This window comes from Tripterygium wilfordii, chromosome 17 (genome assembly GCF_013401445.1).
Source record: "Tripterygium wilfordii isolate XIE 37 chromosome 17, ASM1340144v1, whole genome shotgun sequence".
Taxonomy (NCBI): Eukaryota; Viridiplantae; Streptophyta; class Magnoliopsida; order Celastrales; family Celastraceae; genus Tripterygium; species Tripterygium wilfordii.
In genome coordinates this window covers 2,530,696-2,550,418 of record NC_052248.1, presented here as the reverse complement: position 1 = coordinate 2,550,418, position 19,723 = coordinate 2,530,696, and the positions used below count along the sequence as shown (strand labels likewise).

The 19,723-nt window shown below is 37.2% G+C and overlaps 4 protein-coding genes across 5 annotated transcripts; all 4 read right to left on the bottom strand.

Moving 5' to 3' along the window:
* Positions 1-387: 387 nt before the first annotated feature.
* On the bottom strand, positions 388-4,858 carry LOC119982531 (palmitoyl-protein thioesterase 1-like). Its single transcript, XM_038825970.1, has 12 exons — positions 4,560-4,858; positions 3,724-3,808; positions 3,350-3,401; positions 3,241-3,261; positions 3,086-3,139; positions 2,406-2,456; positions 2,233-2,295; positions 1,899-1,964; positions 1,602-1,640; positions 1,343-1,465; positions 1,167-1,259; positions 388-791 (listed from the first exon to the last, which is right to left on the bottom strand). Exons 1-12 carry the CDS (start codon positions 4,651-4,653, stop codon positions 513-515), a joined length of 1,020 nt encoding a protein of 339 aa, XP_038681898.1. The 5' UTR covers positions 4,654-4,858; the 3' UTR covers positions 388-512.
* Positions 4,859-5,920: 1,062 nt separating this feature from the next.
* On the bottom strand, positions 5,921-7,934 carry LOC119982530 (pentatricopeptide repeat-containing protein At2g44880). Its single transcript, XM_038825969.1, has one exon. It carries the CDS (start codon positions 7,901-7,903, stop codon positions 6,113-6,115), a length of 1,791 nt encoding a protein of 596 aa, XP_038681897.1. The 5' UTR covers positions 7,904-7,934; the 3' UTR covers positions 5,921-6,112.
* A 578-nt stretch (positions 7,935-8,512) lies between these two features.
* LOC119983004 (plasma membrane ATPase 1-like) lies at positions 8,513-16,494 on the bottom strand. The gene is made up of 23 exons (XM_038826641.1): positions 16,364-16,494; positions 15,179-15,532; positions 14,869-14,950; positions 14,666-14,785; positions 14,435-14,533; positions 14,117-14,254; positions 13,904-14,038; positions 13,510-13,689; positions 13,143-13,349; positions 12,913-13,032; positions 12,541-12,660; positions 12,179-12,301; positions 11,980-12,084; positions 11,736-11,880; positions 11,400-11,561; positions 11,078-11,316; positions 10,949-10,981; positions 10,772-10,853; positions 10,517-10,677; positions 10,016-10,228; positions 9,416-9,598; positions 9,116-9,294; positions 8,513-8,857 (listed from the first exon to the last, which is right to left on the bottom strand). Exons 3-23 carry the CDS (start codon positions 14,914-14,916, stop codon positions 8,761-8,763), a joined length of 2,889 nt encoding a protein of 962 aa, XP_038682569.1. The 5' UTR covers positions 14,917-14,950; positions 15,179-15,532; positions 16,364-16,494; the 3' UTR covers positions 8,513-8,760.
* LOC119983005 lies at positions 16,250-19,469 on the bottom strand. Of its 2 annotated transcripts, none has more exons than XM_038826642.1 (5): positions 19,330-19,469; positions 18,146-18,261; positions 17,525-17,815; positions 16,767-17,377; positions 16,250-16,598 (listed from the first exon to the last, which is right to left on the bottom strand). In XM_038826642.1, exons 2-4 carry the CDS (start codon positions 18,251-18,253, stop codon positions 16,787-16,789), a joined length of 990 nt encoding a protein of 329 aa, XP_038682570.1. In that variant the 5' UTR covers positions 18,254-18,261; positions 19,330-19,469; the 3' UTR covers positions 16,250-16,598; positions 16,767-16,786. The 2 variants fall into 2 exon arrangements, with proteins under 2 accessions (XP_038682570.1, XP_038682571.1); XM_038826643.1 differs by having other exon boundaries at positions 17,525-17,819; positions 19,330-19,443.
* Between the last annotated feature and the right edge of the window lie 254 nt (positions 19,470-19,723).

The following is a 19,723-nucleotide window of genomic DNA, read 5'->3' as shown; positions in this document are numbered from 1 at the left end:
TATATTAAAAATCTAGATTGAAACATAAACCTTTTGTCTTATTTAAAAATTAAATTTAGGTTTAAACATAAAAATCTTGTCCAATTTACTTAATGAATCCCTACTCTTACATCAACTGAGGAACAAATAAAACTTAGTGAATTTCAAATAAACTTTTTTTTTTGTCCTTCCATTATATTTTGCTTTTTCCCAAATTGTCTTTCTTCTGCAAGTTACCGTCTTTAGAGGTCTCCAGTGCACAGAATAAACTCATCGTCCAGTCCCAACCCACAGAATAGTTTGGAAAATCCACGAAAAAGTCCATTAATTAGTTCTCAAAAAGCATGTAAGTACGAGGCAAAGAGTCCATCGACTACTAGCAACAAAAAAGAGGGAAAAAAAAAAAAAGAGAACAACTCCACATATTAACTCCATAGCCATGAAGAAAATGTTTTATGTTTAAATATTATTGATCATTCATCGTGTGACAACATGAATAATCTCAAAGCAAGTAGGAAATAATGACCCATAATTCAGTTTACGACGCGCAACAAATGTTGATCCATGGGGAGACTGGTTAAGAAAAAGTTCCAGACAGATGAAAGTGATGTATAAGATGAAGAAGATTTTGCTGTTTCCATAAACTGGGTTGATGATATTGCAGGTTCTTGGTCTATCAAGTATGGTAAAATATACTTCTTCATATCTCTTCTAGAGATCTTCAGATGACCCCCTGTGACATTAATGAATTTAACTTTCCCAGCTTCATCCAAGATCTTCATTCCAATCCAATCTTCCGTATAGAGTTTTGTCTGCGGAGAGTTATATGATTAAAACCAGCTAAAATGAGAGAAAAGAGAGAATGAACAACAAATATCACTAAGATGCAGAGAGTAAAAGTAGCTCTTTGTGATCTTAAGGAAAGTGACAAGATAAAATTTGGCTTGATCCATGAATTTTGTAGTTGAATACTGGCATATGAAACCGTTTTAATGACTTGCAGCGATAAAATCGTATTTCATTGTACAGAAAATGGAATTGAGAGCTGACATGATTCTTTTTTAGTGATCGAGAACAACACAACCGGGTTTGCCTATTTTGGACAGTTAAGTTGGGCCTAAACTCGGATTGAAAAACAGAAGAAAAAAAACATCATGTGATATCCACATAGAGAACATTTGAGGTACCTCTTGTAGGGGCAAAACTGTAGCAAAAGACCCATCTGGATAATATCCAAACCAGGAGGTTTCCTTAGGTATTAAAACTGTATCCTGCTCAAACTGAGGCAAACAGTAAACGTTACAGAAACAATCCGAATTATGCAGTAAATGTTATAGAAACAAAAGGAAAGTCTTCAACTCACCATGATCAGCACCAAGTTCTCTATGCTAGCAAACCGTTCCTTATAAGTCGAATTTCTTTTATTAATAACTTCATTATTAAGTTTTGGCAGAAACCTACATCCTCTTATATAGTTCCGAAGATCCTGGAGATTGGTAAGAACTAGAAACTGAATAAGTATAGCTCTGATATATATATATGCTGAAAAACTAGAGAGAAGTGATCTTATGGAAGATTGGGATGACTTAACATATTTAGCTAAACCAAGATACCAAACTCACCGTTGGGATTTTAACATAACCACTGGGAGCCAAGTGTTCCTGCAATGTCACAAAATACCCACCAACTGGTCTTAAATGCACACTGAAACAAATTAACAAGAAAAGGAGGCTGAGAAGTTATTAGAGAGGAGGTTAAATGTCTCCAATGGAAAGTGGGTTTTTTTCCATTTCCCATCGTAATCAAAGGAAAATTTCCTGCAATGGTTTTAACTTTTGGCAAATTTCCATTGAAAATTGCCTATCACTTCTCTTTGTAATAGATTTGTGATATTTGAAGAATCGAGAATGATTACGAACCTGAACACAATTGCTGTAGATCTCTAACCCTAGTAGAAAGTCCACAAGAATGCAAACCAAGCCAGACTGCATAAATTAGACAATATTAAACCAGATTGCAACAATAGTATATATCTTTAACCCTGGCATTGATGCAGGGAGGATGTTTCCAGGTTTCCTATGACTTCTATGAGGTCATTGTGAGACAACATATCACTAGGCCAAGGGTTTGCCTTAATGAAAGTTTCAATAAAGGGAGAAAAAACAGTATCTTTTGAAAACACGATGGGTTAAACATTGTTGATACAAGCTCTATGCATGAAATAGTTAAGTTTATACAAAGAAAAGGACTTACTTCGCAGAATGGAACTGAAGCAATACCGGCATGAGGACCCGCCAGTGATATGAAATTTCTAACCTGTTTCATGTTTAAAGCAGATTTGACCCAGATTTGAAATCTTGATGATCTTTCGACACAAAAAGAAAAGAAAAGAAAAATAACAACAGCTTTGATGAGGTAGTTCTTACAGGAGGTGCTCCATCACAAAATTCAATTAACCCACGGCCAACCATGGTACCCTGTCAAACATTATAAACCATCAAAATAAAAGGAAACAACAGTAATTAACAGACCAATATATTGACTTTATTTGAAAGGTAAAGTATGTCTAGGTGTTGGAGTTGTTAAGCCTTTAACACAAGAGATATGGATACCTATATGAAAACCAGAAGCTATAGCTCAAGGTTTCTAGGTCCAAATCTTGATTATAAACCCTTTACTTTTCTTTCACTCTATTAAATGGATTGAATTTTGTTGTCCAGTAATGTCTCAAATTAAAACTCTCATGCATGAACAACAAGAGCAATTATTATTTCCTTTTAACTGGGAAAAAATGGGAAAACTAGCAAACTCAGAACAGCTAAGAAACCCAACTGATAATCTAAACAAGAAATGAACACCGACCTGACTTTATACGATTTCCATTATTTTCTCTAGCTCGCTGAGAATAAACTATCACAGTCCGCTTGTTGGGTTCTTATCTTACCATTTATACAATTCTGGTTAACACACATGCACAAATACACAGGACGTACTCTTCATACGCTTGAGAAAGACGATCAATATTCAAAACAACCAAAATGGTGTCTTGAAATAAAAGAACTAATTAAGCAAAAAGCAAATGAAATTTCAAACCACTCTTTATAACCTGCGAAAGTCCAACTAAGTTGTATCCCTCACTTAGTTCATTCATATTCTTCACCTGTTCATTGGAAGGAAAATCCGGTGAGAAAAAAAGAAGAAGCTTAAAACTTAAAAGAGAAAGGAAGCAAGTAAAATCCTCCTGCCAAGTAGATTCACCACCTTCTGACAAGCTATTTCTGTCTGCAAACAGAATAGCATATAAATTAAGTTATTAGATATGGAACAATGACAATGGCTAACCACTCTTCAAACTGAGTTGGAGTTTCACCTGTTCCAAAAGCAGCATAGTCCAAGAAGTCCACACACCATCACCAATTTCTCTGCAAAAGAAAGACAAAATGGGACGATATTAGACTCTGCTCATTTTTGTCAAGTTCTCTGGCTGTATTTTGTGTCGTATAGTTTTTCTGATTCACGATTTGGGAACAAACTAACCCAAATTTCGACTCTTCTGATTGCTTTAAGTTCCAAAATATGGTGAATAAGAGTGAATAAGAGCCACAGAAATAAATAAAAAAGATATGAAATGCAGATCTGGCATGAACTGAGTCAACATGCTGGTGGTCAAGAGGTTAGACTCAATTTTGAGATATCAAACAAAAATCCTCTCTCGAACTTGCGCTAGTTAAGACAATAGCATACATGCAATATCCCTGAGAATTAGACCAACTGCTTAGAAGCTCAGTGAAACGCGTGACTCCTCGATGACTGCATTTATCATTAAGGCCTGCCCCAAAGCACATACAAAAAGTTAGTATGATATGATACAGATCATTGCAGCTGGAGAACCCTGGTCTGCTTTTTGTGTAATTCGCAAAAGCATCCTATCCCTTGGGAACCTAAAGTTTTTATCATGATGCAATCCATGATCAAAAGATTCATACTTTCAAGGGAAAAAAGAAAAGAAATTCTAAATCAAATATAGGGCATTCTCATTACAATGTTTCTGGATTTAGCTCTCCAATAATAAATCTAGGAAGGGAGCATTCATATGCCTTAGACTCAGTCCGAGAGAAACTTATAGTCTCTCCATAATAAAATAAGTAAGATGTAAGAACCGTGTTTTAACTTCCATTCCTCTTTTCTCCAAAGTTTCCAAGTAATCCAACAAGACAAAGGCAAAAAAAATGAACCTATTTCTTTACTAAAAATTCTTTAAAACCCAATTTTTCCTTAAATAATCGGAGCAAAATCAACTGATTACAGTAATGGGAGACACAGTTTCATATTCGACGACTTGGTCAAACTTCAACCCCAAGTACAGCAGTAGTAAAAATGGAATGAATCAGATAATAAATATCAACACTGGCACAAACCGGACAATAATCAACTTATCTGATTAAACAACAGAGAAAAATTAAAGAAAAGAAAAACCCAAAAATAGAAACAATCAATCAAGCATTACACGGACATGAAACACTAAGAACTCAGAAACTAAATAAAAGTTACAGTTATGGTACAAGTGAAAGAAGACATACCGTGCAGAACTACGAAAGGAACAGTGAAGGCTACAGGTATGATGAAACTGTAAACGAAGATGAACGTGATAAAGATAAAGCTTGAGGCCGCCATATACAGTTGTTGAAGAAGTTTTATCAAATGGGTATTAAAAGTCTTTCAAGTTAAGCAGCATCAGCACCATGAAGGGTTCATCCAAGTTTTCTGGTTCCAGGGATTGTGGAAATTTCGGGTACACGATCGAGATTTATAGAGAGAATGTTGGGGTTTGACAGATGGGTAGTGGCTTGTTTTGACTGGTTTACAGTTTCTTCTTTTTTTTCTGCATTTAAATAAAATTCGAAACTTCTGTGTTTCTCTTGGCATGAATTTAATTTTTATTTGAGATCGTTGAATTTCTTGATCAAAATAAATTTATGATTTAAAAAAAAAAGAAGAAAATTTGTAATGGCTGTGCAGGCCAACTACCTGCTTATCCATAACGAAGCCGCCAACGACCCTTCTAAGTTCTGACGAAAATTCGGCAAAGGCCACCTGACAGTATTATCTACCTCACTACATTTGTCTTTTCTTCTGGCTGAAAGTCAAAGACATGTTTTTAGAAAGATAGAAAAATTGTTGCAATTTTTATGTTTAATTGAGCACATAAATTCTAATAGGTGACGACATGTCTAATAGAGGTACAAAAAGTAAAAATATTTGATTTTTAGAGTCGAATTCATATTAAGTTATCATACAGACCCCAACAATCGATATCTTATTCAAACAACTACTTTTGACGTACATATGATCTAAGTGAATTTATTGATTTTACATGTTTTACATGATTAATATAAAATCACGTGCGTCTAAATCAATTATTGGAATGATTGAGATACCAACTATTACTATTATCTTTATCATTTTCTATATTTGTTTTTACAAAAAGTGGTATATAAACAGCCTATTCTAGTATTTATGGCGGCTAAAAGGGGTTATATTGCCAAAAGAATCAACTTTTTTTTATTATGACCAATTGCCAAACGGATTTATGCCCATTATTTGACATAATTATGTTAAGTGTTATGTTTACCAAGCTTTCATTTCTAATCAAGAGAGTTCTGAATCTTTTGATCGTGAACCACCAGCAGATGATGACAAGACCAGCCAAGTCATTGGGTAATCATAATCATAAAAAAAAAAAAAAAAAAGAGCCTCAAAACACATGATAATCCTAGACGATATACACTTAAACCATTTTATGTTTTTTTTTTTATGAATTTGATTTTTATTTCGAACAAAAAATATATTGCCGAATTCATGAGATGAATTCATGAGATGAATACTACACACTTGGACTACAACGGGGGCTGCTGTAGTTTCGAGCACCCCTCCATGCTTCCATCCGTAACAGCTTTATTCATCTTGTGGCCAAGCAACAATCTTCTATCGCATGCATCATGTAACCAAGAATAATCCTACCCTCAAAGAAGGCTTCGTTGTTAATAAATGGTTCCATGCATATTTCCTGTAGTGTGATGCAACGGACATCGACCGAAATTTCAGTTGAAAAAAATCGTTTCTCATATAAGGCTTAGGGTGCTGCCAACTCTATGTAACTGCTGCCTTGTCCTCTCATGTGAATCCCCAACTGCCCCAAGACTGAATGTGTGGCTTCCCACTCAGGGAACTCTCTCTGTCCAGATACAAACTCCAAAATCCTATTATCAACCTCAACAACACTACAACCAGCCTCTTTCTTTGCCCCATTCCTTCTCATTAGTCCCTTAATTTCCTCTACAGCTCCCCATCTATTCTCTGTGGCATACAAGTTCCTCAACATAACATAGTTTCCATCGTTAAATGGCTCCATATTAACTGCCTTGTCTCGTATCCTTTCGGCCCTTTTAATGTCCATAGAATTCGAACATGCAAAAAGAAAAGAACTTAAGATTATACTATTTGCATCAAAAGGCATACTCGTGATCAACTTCTCTGCTTCTTCCAAGCAGCCTGCCCTCCCCAATAGATCTACTATACAGCCATAATGCTCAATTCTGGGCGTAATTCCAAAGTCCTTTATCGATTTAAACCATCTCTTCCCTTCCTTCACTAGACCACCATGGTTACAAGCAGACAAAACTGCTATCATAGTTATGTCATTTGGCTTAAACCCCTCATGCTGCATTTCCAAAAATACCTCCAATGCTTCCTTGGCATACCCATTGACTGCCAATCCGTTTATCAGAGCATTCCAAGACACCACTTCTCTTCTAGGCATCGCATCAAAAGCTCTTCGTGCTTTGGCAATTTCACCACATTTCGCATACATATCGACAAGTGCAGTACATACATTTGTTGCTCTATCAAGATTTTTCTTACGAACATAATGGTGAACCCAACCACCCAATGTAAGAGCTCCCAAATCAGCAATAGCTGGAAGAATGCTTACAATGGTCACTTTATCTGGCTCCAATGAAGTGCTTGACTGCAATTCATGAAACAAATTCAATGCTTCACGAGGTTGTTTGTTTTGGCAGTATCCACCAATCATTGTATTCCAAGAAATTAGATTCTTCTCAGGCATGGCATCAAATAATGACCTAGCAGATATGACATCATTATCACTGCAATAACCATAAATCATACTTGTAAAAGAAATCACATTCCTTTCTGGCATCTCATCAAACAAACCTTGAGCTGATAACATATCTCTCACTTTAACATAACCATCAATCATTGCATTATAAGCTACAGAATCCTTCTCAGGCATCTGATCAAAAAGCTTCCTCCCACTATTTATATCCCCGGCCTTCACATACCCGCCAATGAGAGCAGTCCAAGATACTTGACTTTTGTCAGTCATTTCATCGAACAACTTTCTCGCCCAATTCATCTTCCCAAATTTCGCATACATATCAACCAACGCTGTAGAGACATACAAATATAAACAAAGACCGTTCTTTATAGCATGACTATGTATCTCTAGACCTTCACAAACAGCTGAATTCAAGCCGCAACACTTTGCCAACGAAGTGAACGTAAAATTATCGGGCACAAAACCTGAATCCCTCCTAAGATCTCGATATAGAGCAAAACACTCACCAAATTGGTGCATACCCAGATGGGCTTTGATCATGGAGTTGCAGAGGAAGCTATCGTCCCTGTGGAGCCTGTAATCGAACACGCGGCGAGCGTGGCAGGTACCCACCACAGAAGCACAGACCACTAGGAATTTGGTGAACAGATTGACGTTGGTCTCGAGGGCTCTTCGAAGCATGAAAGAGTGGATTTGGAGGAGAGAAATCCTCGTGTTGTTGCTTCGATGAAGGAGAGAAAGGCATCCTCTTTCTACTGGACTCCATAGAGATTCTTCTGTTTGCATCTTCGTCGTCTCTCTGTGCCCTACGTAGCGTTTTGAACGGTAGTTTTCGTCTCAAAGTTGGGCTTTAATGTTGTACATCAGGCCCAAACTGGCAAACTCCATGGGCCTGACTTTGTTTTCATGGTAATGCTAATTTTAAACATATTTGTAAAAAAAGGTATATATAAGAAAAGTACTTCTGAGACAATATCATAATATTAATGTCAAGAAAATTTTATTATGCATTGAAACTTTAGAATAATCAAATTGTGTGTAGGACACTCAACATATCTAACCATGGTCATTGGTTAAGATGGTGAACTTATCCGCTGTAACTTTTAGGGCAAACAAGAGATCGTAAGTTCAAATCTCATGTGTGTTTTCATTATTGCAATTTGCGATATGGACCCTTACTCAACCTGCGTGTGTTTATGCCATCTTGCATTATCTTCCCGCACTGGGCCTCGACCCAGCTCTCAACTGGTTCATGGGATTGTGAGGTTTTCCATGTGACCCATAATTTACCAACCAATTGTGCGATGGATAATTGAGTGGGTTCATACTGAACATATCCACCTCACAAAATGATTCAATATTGCAATACCTCAATTACACATTGGATATATATTAGCAACTTATTTTGCACCAGAACATATAGCTATAGGAGTTGAATGGAACCTTATCAGATGTCTTTCAAATGAACCAGAAAGGAGAATGCATGGCCATTGTTGGTTTGGGTAGGGGATCAAGAGTGTAAGAAAATCAAAAGAAAAGTAAAGGGTTTATCACACATTACATGTGGAAGCCAAATCATCAAATAAATGGCACAAAAAGTGAAACAAGAAAAGGGATAACAAATCAGTTTAGGGAGATCAGAATCAGAGAGTATAGTGCTGGTTAGCTGAATCAATTTCTATGCCCCTCAGCTTGGCAAATGACTCAACCTTGCCTTTCAGAGTTTTTAGCTCCCTCATCCTGTAAACATCCAATGAAAAGAAGGAATCGATCAACGACTCAGAAACTAGTTCTAAACATGGAGCAAAGAGTCTAGTTATATAATCTTAATATTATTCTCTGACATACTAGGATTCATGGTTTCAAAACTATTATATGTACATATTAGGCTCATAACTTGAATTGAACTCTTATTTCATGGAGATGTGAGATTGGGACATCAACTCACACTTCTAATCTTGTGAGTAATTATCACAAAATGATGCATTTGAGACTAACCTTGCAATCTCGGCACGCCTTTTAGCTTCCTCTGCCATGACATTAATGTCACGGAAGGTGCTTCTGTCATAGAACACTTTGAACTCACCAGACTCCAGGCCATGGAGTGTTCGTTGTTCCTTCGCCCATGCAGCCTCGCGAGATTCCTTACCAAAGTCCTTTTTGTTGGTGAATGCAGTCTGAGAAAAAAAAAGGTTGAGCTCAAGTAAAAAACTGAAAGCATTGAAAATCAATGAGCTAAGATGAAAATTTGTCAATTAGACAAGATCTAGAGTACATGGGAAGGATAGATTTACTCACCCTTTTGTCTACGACCAGACCCCAGGCTCTTCCACTGAGGCCATATCGTACAGCAATTTTGATGGGATCAAGCGGCAAGTATGTCAGAACGTTGAACAACCAAATGACACCAGTCCAGCCCCAACCAATACTTCTGATTCCAGCGAATTTCCAGTTTGCCTCAGCAGCTATCACGGTTGCTACCTGCAAAACATGATGCATCTGCTACTGAAAACTGGAAGAGGTTGCAAAAGAGCCACTAGTAAAATGGCATAGCCCTGCCATTTCTTATATAGTCCTTGAACAGAGAACATGACAGCTGAATTTTCTAGCAAGGTTTTAGAAAATGATGTTCCACATTTATGAAACTTATAATAAAAACAAAGTTTCCACTATGCTTCTTTTGCACTAGGTAATTCTGTGATTACTGGTAATTCTGAATATGAGTTCACTTAATCAGTAATCACAGTTCAAAAATCGTTTTGATAATCTTTAGTTATTCAGTCTCTTTACTAAAATCCAACCCATCTAAAATTTATCTACAATTCAAAGATAGCTTCCCCAACCATATAAACCTTTTCATATTGTAAAACTATAAGATATATAAGGAACTTTCGGTACCAGTTGAGCAATAATGAAGGCAATGACAAGCAGAGAACCAGGTCGCTCAGTGAATGACCAGCTCCTGGAACGAGTAACGAATATTAAGGCTTGGCTGATGGTGCTGACTTGAAGATAGATAGCAGATGCCAGTTGTTCTTTAAGTCTAGTCGCAGTTTCCTCATCATACATGTTAAAATGGTGCTTGTTGAAGTTCCTCACATTGAAATGATTCTGCACCAATGAGAAAGAAGACATTAGTAGAAAGAACAAAATTCAAATTTATATAATGCAAACTTGAGTGAACTTGTAAGTAGATAATGATTGATTTGCTCATGGCAATCCCCAATGTTAAGAAAAAATGATGGGCGGCACAATAATGATTTGGAGCTTGTGATTTTCACTTAAAAATTAAAATTACTTTATAGCAATTTCTAGGCTTCCAAAGATCAGCAGTTATTTGTTTCTTTATTGCAATGAATGTGGCGAATGTTGCGAAAAAAGAAGAAGAAGGGTAAATACCGGAAAGAAGTTTGTTTCGTAAGCCACACAGAAGAATACAACTGTCATTAGAGCAAGGTAACTTCCAAGGACGACTCCAGTTGCAAATATTTCACTCAGCTTCCAACTGTCTGGAATGGGAGAAGGCTTGACTCTATCTTTGGATATGGTCATGATGGTACCTGCAAGCCAACTAATAATTCAGGCAACAAGAAGAAGGAAAGTACAGTGAATCCACAAGAAATGAAAATGAATATAGCAACTAGAAATACTGACCGTCATTAAGAACTGCAATGACAAGAACCATGAAAGGAGGGAAATCAAATTTCCAGAAGACAGTCAACAACATGAAACCCAGCTGTTAGGTAAAACCAAATGCAAATTAGATGATATTTTGTGTTACAGAAGATTTCTTGTGTTACAGAAGATTTCAAGTCAAGAATAGATGCTTACCACAATACGGATGGTGATAGACACGGCATATATCTGGGGGAAAGAAATGAAACTTAGATTTTCACATCACATAAGTTGGGTTTCCAGTGTTGTATTGGAAGGTGTTAATCTTTTTATGATATTAATTACCGTGTAATTTTTCATTCTTTGGAAGATTGCGCGGCTTGTTAAAACAGCACTAATGATCACACTCAATCCAGGTTCTGTAAGAACTATATCAGAAGCACCGCGAGCAGCATCTGTGGAATCTGCCACAGCAATTCCTATGTCAGCTTTCTTTAATGCAGGAGCATCATTCACTCCATCTCCAGTCATTCCACAGATGTGGTTTCTAGCTTGTAATCTTCTGACGATCTCATACTTATGTTCTGCATATGAAAAGGCAGAATCAGAAATCGGAGAACAAAAGGCATCCATTTGATAGTAATTATATCATAAGCAGTGAACTAACCAGGAAAGACCCCAGCAAAGCCATCAGCTTTCTCAATGAGGTCATCAATGGGAAGTGCGCCAAACTCATCCTTACTTTCCCCAAGCAAGGCAGATGAGGGATACATGTTTGTTCCCATTCCAAGTCTTCTTCCTGTTTCTTTACCAATTGCAAGCTGATCACCTGCAAAGGATGTCATTTAATTACAGTTGAAGTATCGTTCCTAAGAATGAAATAGAATAAAAGAGGAAAATACGTGGCAGCGCAAAATATATAGTCAAGTTGAGCAAGGGTAAGCATGAATTTTAGGAAGAAACGAAAAGGACAGTTGAATGCCCAATTAGCAGAGGTATGAACCTGTGATCATTTTAACACTGACACCAAGGTCTAGAGCTCTTCTAATTGTTTCAGCACTGTCATGACGGGGAGGGTCAAATAGAGGGAGAAGGCCAACAAATTCCCAGGGTCCCCCAGGACTATCTTTGTTACCAGCAGGCACTTCCTAGAAGCAAAAGAAACTCACTTTGTTCAGGAAAATTCAAGGCAAAAAACATGCAGAATGAATACTGAAGAGTTAATGGAGTTTTAGTGTTTTACTCACCTGGCGAGCAACTCCAAGGGATCTTAGTCCACGTTCTGCGAATTTGTCAATGATTGCATGTACTCGTTTTTCAATTTCTGATCTGTTATGAGCCAGGTTGAGGATCTATGCAGCAAATATGTGCAATAGCTCAGCAGCCGTAAATGCATATAATTATCTCAATTGGTTTGTTTAACATTTATGATTCTATATGTTTTACCTGCTCTGGTGCACCTTTACTGACCCTATGCATTTTACCAGCAGCATCTAGGTAGGTAAGTGCTGTCCTTTTGTCAGTTGGATTAAATGGAAGGAAGTGAACTTCCCTAATTCCAGCTCGTGCCTTAAAAGTGAAAAGACGATTGTAGTCAGTAGACAATATAGGATAGCAGATAGTACTGGCTTTTAGATGCATATGTATATGCAAGTCCATACAATTTCATGCACTATCTAAATAGTGTCATGATGTTTAGCCTTGAACTTATCTACAGATAGCTGCAACTGAATAAAACAGCAAGTTGACATTGGAACAGACTGACAGTTGCATACGATTTTCTAATATTCCAGAGCTTAACTGAATACCTCCTTAGGATCTCCCAACATTGAGACGATTGCACCATCAATAGCATCTTGGTTCTCTAATCTTGAGGCCCTTGCAGCCATGAGTACGACCATTTCTTTGTCAATGCCTTTAGCGAAAACCTGCAACAAGATGAAGAGTTTCATAACTTTGAAAGTGAAACGTGAATACTACTTCATAAATTGACTTCTAAGAAAATAAGTTTTGCATGTAAAAGGATTGAAGTGGATTCTATTTAGGTCCTTTCCCTCTTCCCAAATTAGTGGGGTTTTCACACTATTTTATTTGTTTCATTTGTAGCAAGTAAGTTTCTACTATGTTATGATGAAATGCAATGCAGACTCAAAGCAATATAGAGAGAACATGATTTAAACCTCAATCATATTCCTGTCCACAGTAAGCTTGTTAAGTGTCAAAGTTCCTGTTTTATCACTGCACAGCACATCCATTCCAGCCATCTCCTCAATAGCAGTCATTCTTTTTGTAATGGCACCCTGAAGAAGAATCATATCCATTAATGTCACATTGACGATTGTTCAAAATATAACTTTCAATGTCAATCAATCTCCTCAACAATCCAAATTTTGCTAGTGAAACAACAAACCTGTTGAGATAAGCGATGTGAGCCAATGGCCATTGTGACAGAAAGAACAGTTGGCATTGCAATTGGGATCCCGCCAATAAGTAGGACAAGCAAGTTATCAATGCCAACTCTATATCCCCTCTCTTGAAGTCCATAAATCACAATTATTTCAATAACCATCCCAATAGCAATAGAGCAAATGCAGAAGTTTCCAATGGATGTTAGAACCTAAAACAAGCAAGTAAATTTGATAATTAGTTTAAAATAGACATAAGGTTATTATTTATCATGATTATGAATAACATTCTGACATTGTGAAGGTTATACTTGTTCGAACAGAAATTTGTTTTAGTATGAAATCTTAAAGACAAATAAACTATTTAACAACCTTTTGAAAATGACCAACTTGATTAGTGTTTTCCACAAGATGAGCAGCCTTCCCAAAGAAAGTGTGAACTCCGGTTGCAATAACAACAGCTTCAATTTCACCTTGCTTGCATGTTGACCCTGAGTACACGCCATCACCAGGATTCTTGGTCACTGGAAGTGACTCTCCAGTAAGAGCTGACTGAAAGAACAATGAAATATATGTCAAATTGAGTAGGGTAAACTGATTTAGAAAATCAACTTAGCTAACTGTCTGATAACACTATTGACAGATACTATATATCTGTTTATGCAAAAGCAAATGGATGTAACTGTTACAGCTACATTGAGAATAAATGTTTTAAAATTTAGATCAAAGATTCTAAAATCCAGACAGTACTACACTGAGTAATTGCCTGATCAATTTTAAGAGGATCTCCTTCAAGAAGGCGTGCATCAGCTGGAATGATGTCTCCCAGTTTGATACTAATTATGTCACCCGGAACCAGTAACGAGGCGTCTTCTTCTTTCCATTTCCCATCACGTAGGATCTGGTAAGAGTATTTAGAAAGTTAGAAACCTGAATGAAGTAGTCCCTTCAAGATAAATCTGTAAAGAAAAAAAAAAACCTTCGCTTTTGGTGCCAAACGAGCCATAAGAGCAGCAGCTGCATTGCCAGCATTGTTTTCCTCAATGAAACTGATGGTAGAATTGATTATGAGCAAGATTATAATGCCAACAAAGTCATGATAATCCGCATCTTTTTTCTGCATAAACAGAGTTTTATTTTAAATATTGGTTTTCTCAGAATCACACAATCGTTTCAAGAGCTATTTTGATGATATTAGGGAGAAATGTTGAAGATTTGCTCATATCAACTTTACCCCACTGAGAAAGTCAAATAGGGGGGAAAAAGAAGAGTGAGAGTAAGGATTGCATTGAATTACCCCTCCTTGTGTAAGCGCAATGGCCATGATTGCTGCAGCTTCCATTACCCATGAAAGAGGATTCCACATAAAGCCCAAAAACTTCAATATCTTACTTTCCTGGAGAAGAATTCACATACAATAAACAATCAAAGACCAAAAGATCTTGTGGGTGTATGTATAATTGTATATATATGTGAACTGAGAAAGCACAAAAGATGAAAAGATGATCACTGATTCCAATCTTTTTACCTTTTTCTCCTCAAGTTTGTTGTATCCAAACAATGCCAATCTATCGTTAACCGCATCGGAGGTCAAGCCATCCCTTGTGCATTTGAGATTGTCAAAAACTTCTTCAAGGGGTAAGTTTTCCTGAAAAACAGCAAAAACCCATTTTGTTAATTTATCAAACAGAAGGTGAACTGAATCCATTGATGGTAAATCTAAGCACATACCAAATCAACAGCCTCCTTGATGATGTCATCCAATCCAATCTCAACCATTTTGAATCTCTTTCAGGTTACACGGATTCACTGGCTGCAAAATACCTCATATCATACCCTCTATTTCTTTCAATCATACTTAAAATTCCACAGACAAATCTCTCTCTCTATCTCACAAAAAAAAAAAACTCTTCTGGAAAAACCCAGAAAGGAAATTTTTTTTGATACAAACATCATTGAATTGGATAACAATCAAGACATTGACGTACAATAACAGTAAACACTAATAACAACCCAGTAACTCTCATACCAGAAGCCTTACCAATCCCAAAAGATAAACTCTAATCCTCGAAACCCTCCAAGCCCTTGCCGCTCGGAGCACAGAAAACGATGAGTTGGACCGAGCCTTCCACGATTTCGATTAGGAACAAGAAGTGAATATATATATATACACACACACACACTGTATAGCATGCAAAGAAGAAAAGCATAAAAAATGAAAATTATACAAAGTATGAGTTGGCATTGTGGAGTGAAAGCTCCGCGTGAAAGACGACGAGTCAGATAGCTTGAGAAGGTCCGCCGGTCGCCGTACGAACCGATGATCCGTCACGTACTGACAGACAGATTCTCCAGAGTTCCAAATTTGGATGTTACTGGGCCTGGCGCCATATAACTGCCATTTGGGCCCTTTAATTAAATTAATTATAATAATAACAATATTATTTACCATTATTATAAAATAAATAATATTATTCGAAAGAAAACGGCTTCCTTACTTAAATGAAGAAGTGATGATTGGAGTGTCCATCAAGAGTTGACGAAATGTTTAAGTTCGTTACATATGGCAAGCATAAAAATGTAGATGGAAGAGCTGAGCATGTCACTCTTAATTTGATTAATTAATAAAACCTTCTTTTTGGTAATATGTGGGGAATGTGTAATTGTTTGTATAACGAGGAGGGTAGATGTTTGATTGATTAACAAAACGTTGTTTTTGGTTGGGAAACGTTTAGTTGTTTGTTTAACAAGCTGGGTATATGTTTCTAACTTATTTTACCTTTGTATCTGACGATAGGAGAGACTTGGCCAAAGACCGGTAGATATAACATCGAAATACGATACGACTTCCCGTATTTATAAGGAGTTACCTCAATCAACTTCAACATCCCAACCAAAACTTCTTTATTCCTTCTGCTTGTATATTTCAGTCTAATAGAGAGGAGTGGTAAATGTTTTTTTACCTACATTTTACCTAAATTTATTATATTAAAATTCATTTTGTCATTTTCATTTCCATTGTGATTCCGATTAAAAGCTACGTGGCTGGCGTTTCCGTACACCAAAGGTTCAAAGGTGAGTGACAGTAAGGAAAGAATCTGAAGACAAAATATTCCATCAAATGTTTTTTTATTTAATATAAACCAAAAACGACGACATTTTCAACAAGAGAGTATATTATAGCATTATTTAGTTCCAAATGGAAGCAACAGAACTACTAATATACCTGGGGCCATTGGAGGAATGTCTTGTCCCCCTGCTTTCTGTTTTATACTGGTTTTTGTTTTGACACAGCAAAGGACGGCATAGTACGGCAATGCACTGTAATTCAACAGGATTCTGCATGGATAACCTCCCAATCTGATGCTCCAACAAAGAAAGGTCTTTGGAGTTGCCTCCAGTGAGAGAATTTCAATGGAAAAGACAGAATACTTGTGTGAAGAATCATGAGCTAAACATGGCTGGTAAGAAGCGGGGTGTGAGCGTGATTCGATGTAGACAAATAATGAACATAGGAAAGAACAGAACACACAAGTTAACAGTATGTCTATCATCCATGAAAAACACAGAAATATCATGTACAATATATATATCATGTACAATCTGAGAAAACAAGGATATGCCAGTACCTGCACAGGTGTATCAATTCTTAGGTAACATCCAGCTTTTCAATTATTTCAAAATGCATCTGCAGGTCAGGTGGCCGATCAGCGAAGTAGAATCGCTGAGACACCTGCAGTTTCCTGTCAGTCCTTGGGGCTTCCATTTCGAGCAGCTCGACCAATTTGTCCTTTTCAGTGCGTATTGTAGGTCTCCTGCAGTCACACCATTGCCTAGGAGTTCCATGAAGGAAAAAACGTAGTCCTTGAGCTCCTTGAGTGATCCGATTGGAAATCCTCTCAATTACATTGGGATCATTGGTATATGCACCGGCAGAGTTTAAGCCAACGTCCACATAATGGATCTCAGAGATGCTGTTTAAAAGGCTTTCTCTACTACTCGGTATGATCTCAGTGACCTCTTGAAAGTTAGAGAAGTCCTCACTCATTGGAAGTTCTTTTAGTTGGGAATGGATTCGAGTAGATCTTACTTCTGAGACGCTGAGCTCAGTAACCAGCTGGTTAATCACGGTACCACCCTTGCTAAATCCAAGGATGATACTTTTGGGTTGACAGAAAATTGATGCAGTTAAATTAGCGGGTAAGTTTCCTTTCTGTCTTTTTGAAATGATGTCTTGTACCTGCATTGATGACAGTACAATTGGAATGACTAAACTTTGGAAACATCTGAGAATACATTGTGCAACAGCCGGAGAATCTGCAAACTAGATAAATCCAGCAAATCATTGTTTTTGGGGCTTTAGGGTACTAAGCTTTACCGTACATACCTCTTTGAGGCAATTTGACAAGAGAGTAACGATTGAGGAAGAAGCTGGGAATCCAACTGGGTTGTAAGACTTTGGTTCCCCATACCGGTTTACTGAGGGAATAAAATCCTTGTAGACAGCAAAAGGCCCATTGAAAATGGAAGCCTCAATGACCCATGCATTAACGGAAGAACCAAATTTGGAAATCAGAATTTCAGCTAACTTCTGTAAATCAGATAGTCTCTCAATCACTGGATTCCTGGTCCCTTGAACTCGATCTCCATTGAAAAAGATGGCGTTAGCAGTAGGCACCTGCCTTTTGGAGAGACATAAATGATAATTTGGTATTCTTCAACAAGAGAATCAATAGTGAGCTAGTGTTGAATTTCAACTATGAAAGTTTGACAAAGCAGTCTACATCAAAGAGGAACATATGAGACTGGATATACTACGTATTGCAACTTAAATGACATAAACAGTAACATTCTCTGTTCGAGTGAAAGGTGAAGCAGTGTATGGGGCAGTGACTACACACAGTCTCACAGAAACCCAAAAAAAAAAAAAAGATCTCTCTTTCTTTCAGGTATGAGTGCAGCAAAATCACAATGGCATTATTAAGAGATTTAAGTTAAAGAAACTTACATCTAGGGTTCCTAAAGTAGATGAGAGGCACAGGGATGCAGCAACTCTATAGTGATTTCTGCTGGTAGGAGCCACAGGAACTTTCAAAACACCAGTCCAACGGTCCATGAATCATGCTACGAGAAAAGAAGAAGCAGTTTACTCATCAACAGAATACGCATAGCTTATTCTTTCAACTCAAAAGGTAATAAACTTTGCCAGTCCATTCATCGATAATTGTGCTAACCAACAAGCAACCATGAACTTAGAACTTGCGCACAAAAGGAAACAACCAACTATACAATTTAAATCCAACCAACAGGCACTCAGAAGCTAAATCCATCCCTGTATGTAAGATGAACACATTCGAAGTTGAAAAATGGAACAAATACATGGAATACTGAAGACGTTGAAGTACCTTCACCATTCATTCACATCTAGATATAATTTACGAACACGTAAAAGTATGTTCCCATCAGCAATGAGATAAAAGTTGCCAGAGACTCAAATTACGTATTTCTTTCAAGAAAAAGTAGCATTCTTCAACTTCTAATTAAAATCAAAATATCCTCCCTTATTCCACCTTAGAAATTTCACTAATTTTTATTTACTTAGATGGTTAAAAATGATAAAAAAAAATGGTCTCTCTCTCTCTCTCTAATAATTTCTACAACACTCTTTAAAAGACCAAACATAAAGCCCAAGAGAGACATAGATTTCAGCTATCAGATAATGATATGTACCCAACTGATCAGAATTGAAACTACACTCACAATAAATTGCATCAAATTAAAGGAGATGGATTATTCCAATCGAAATTAAACTTGATCGCGAAGCTGGAACGTTCGATCACATAAAATTTTCATCCTTGAACCTATCAAAATCTTCAATTCCTCCCCCTCGATATAGTCTACTGAATTTTATATTCCCAGAAAAGATACTCAAACAACTAGAATGATCACAAACTACCAATAGCTCAGCTGTTTCCATTGCCAATGTCATGAAACAGCGGTGAAATTTCCATGATTTCGAATTCAATTTAACAAGGAATTGACATGACCGGGGTATACAACTCAAAATAGATGAAATTTAACACGAACACCAGAACGATATATCAAAATTGAAAGAAACGCTGAGGAACCAAGTTTCAGTGAAAAATCATGGAAACATGGAGGGAGAGAGAGAGAGAGAAAAAGATAGCACACCTGAAGAGAATATGGTAAATGGACCTACAATAACATCGACGACTACGAGCTTGAGACAGACGAAGGATACTGGATACTCCATCTCCATTTGCTTCACGAAAAGGACTAGAGAATTCGTCGTTGTTCGTTAATTTGGACTTGGATTTCGTTGGAACGAGCTTCAGCCTTCAAGCCTCGAATAGTCAATCATGGGCCGGACAGGAGTCACCTGTGATTGTGGAGGCCCAAGCTACTAGGGCTAAGAGATAAAATCACATCAAAATAACAAATCCAGCCCGACCAGAACCCCCGAGCCTTAACTACTATAAAGGCCCAGCCCAATGCATTACCGGCACAGTTTTATGACTTTATCCTTAAACTTAAAACTTGAAAGGCATATCATCAAGTGTGCTAG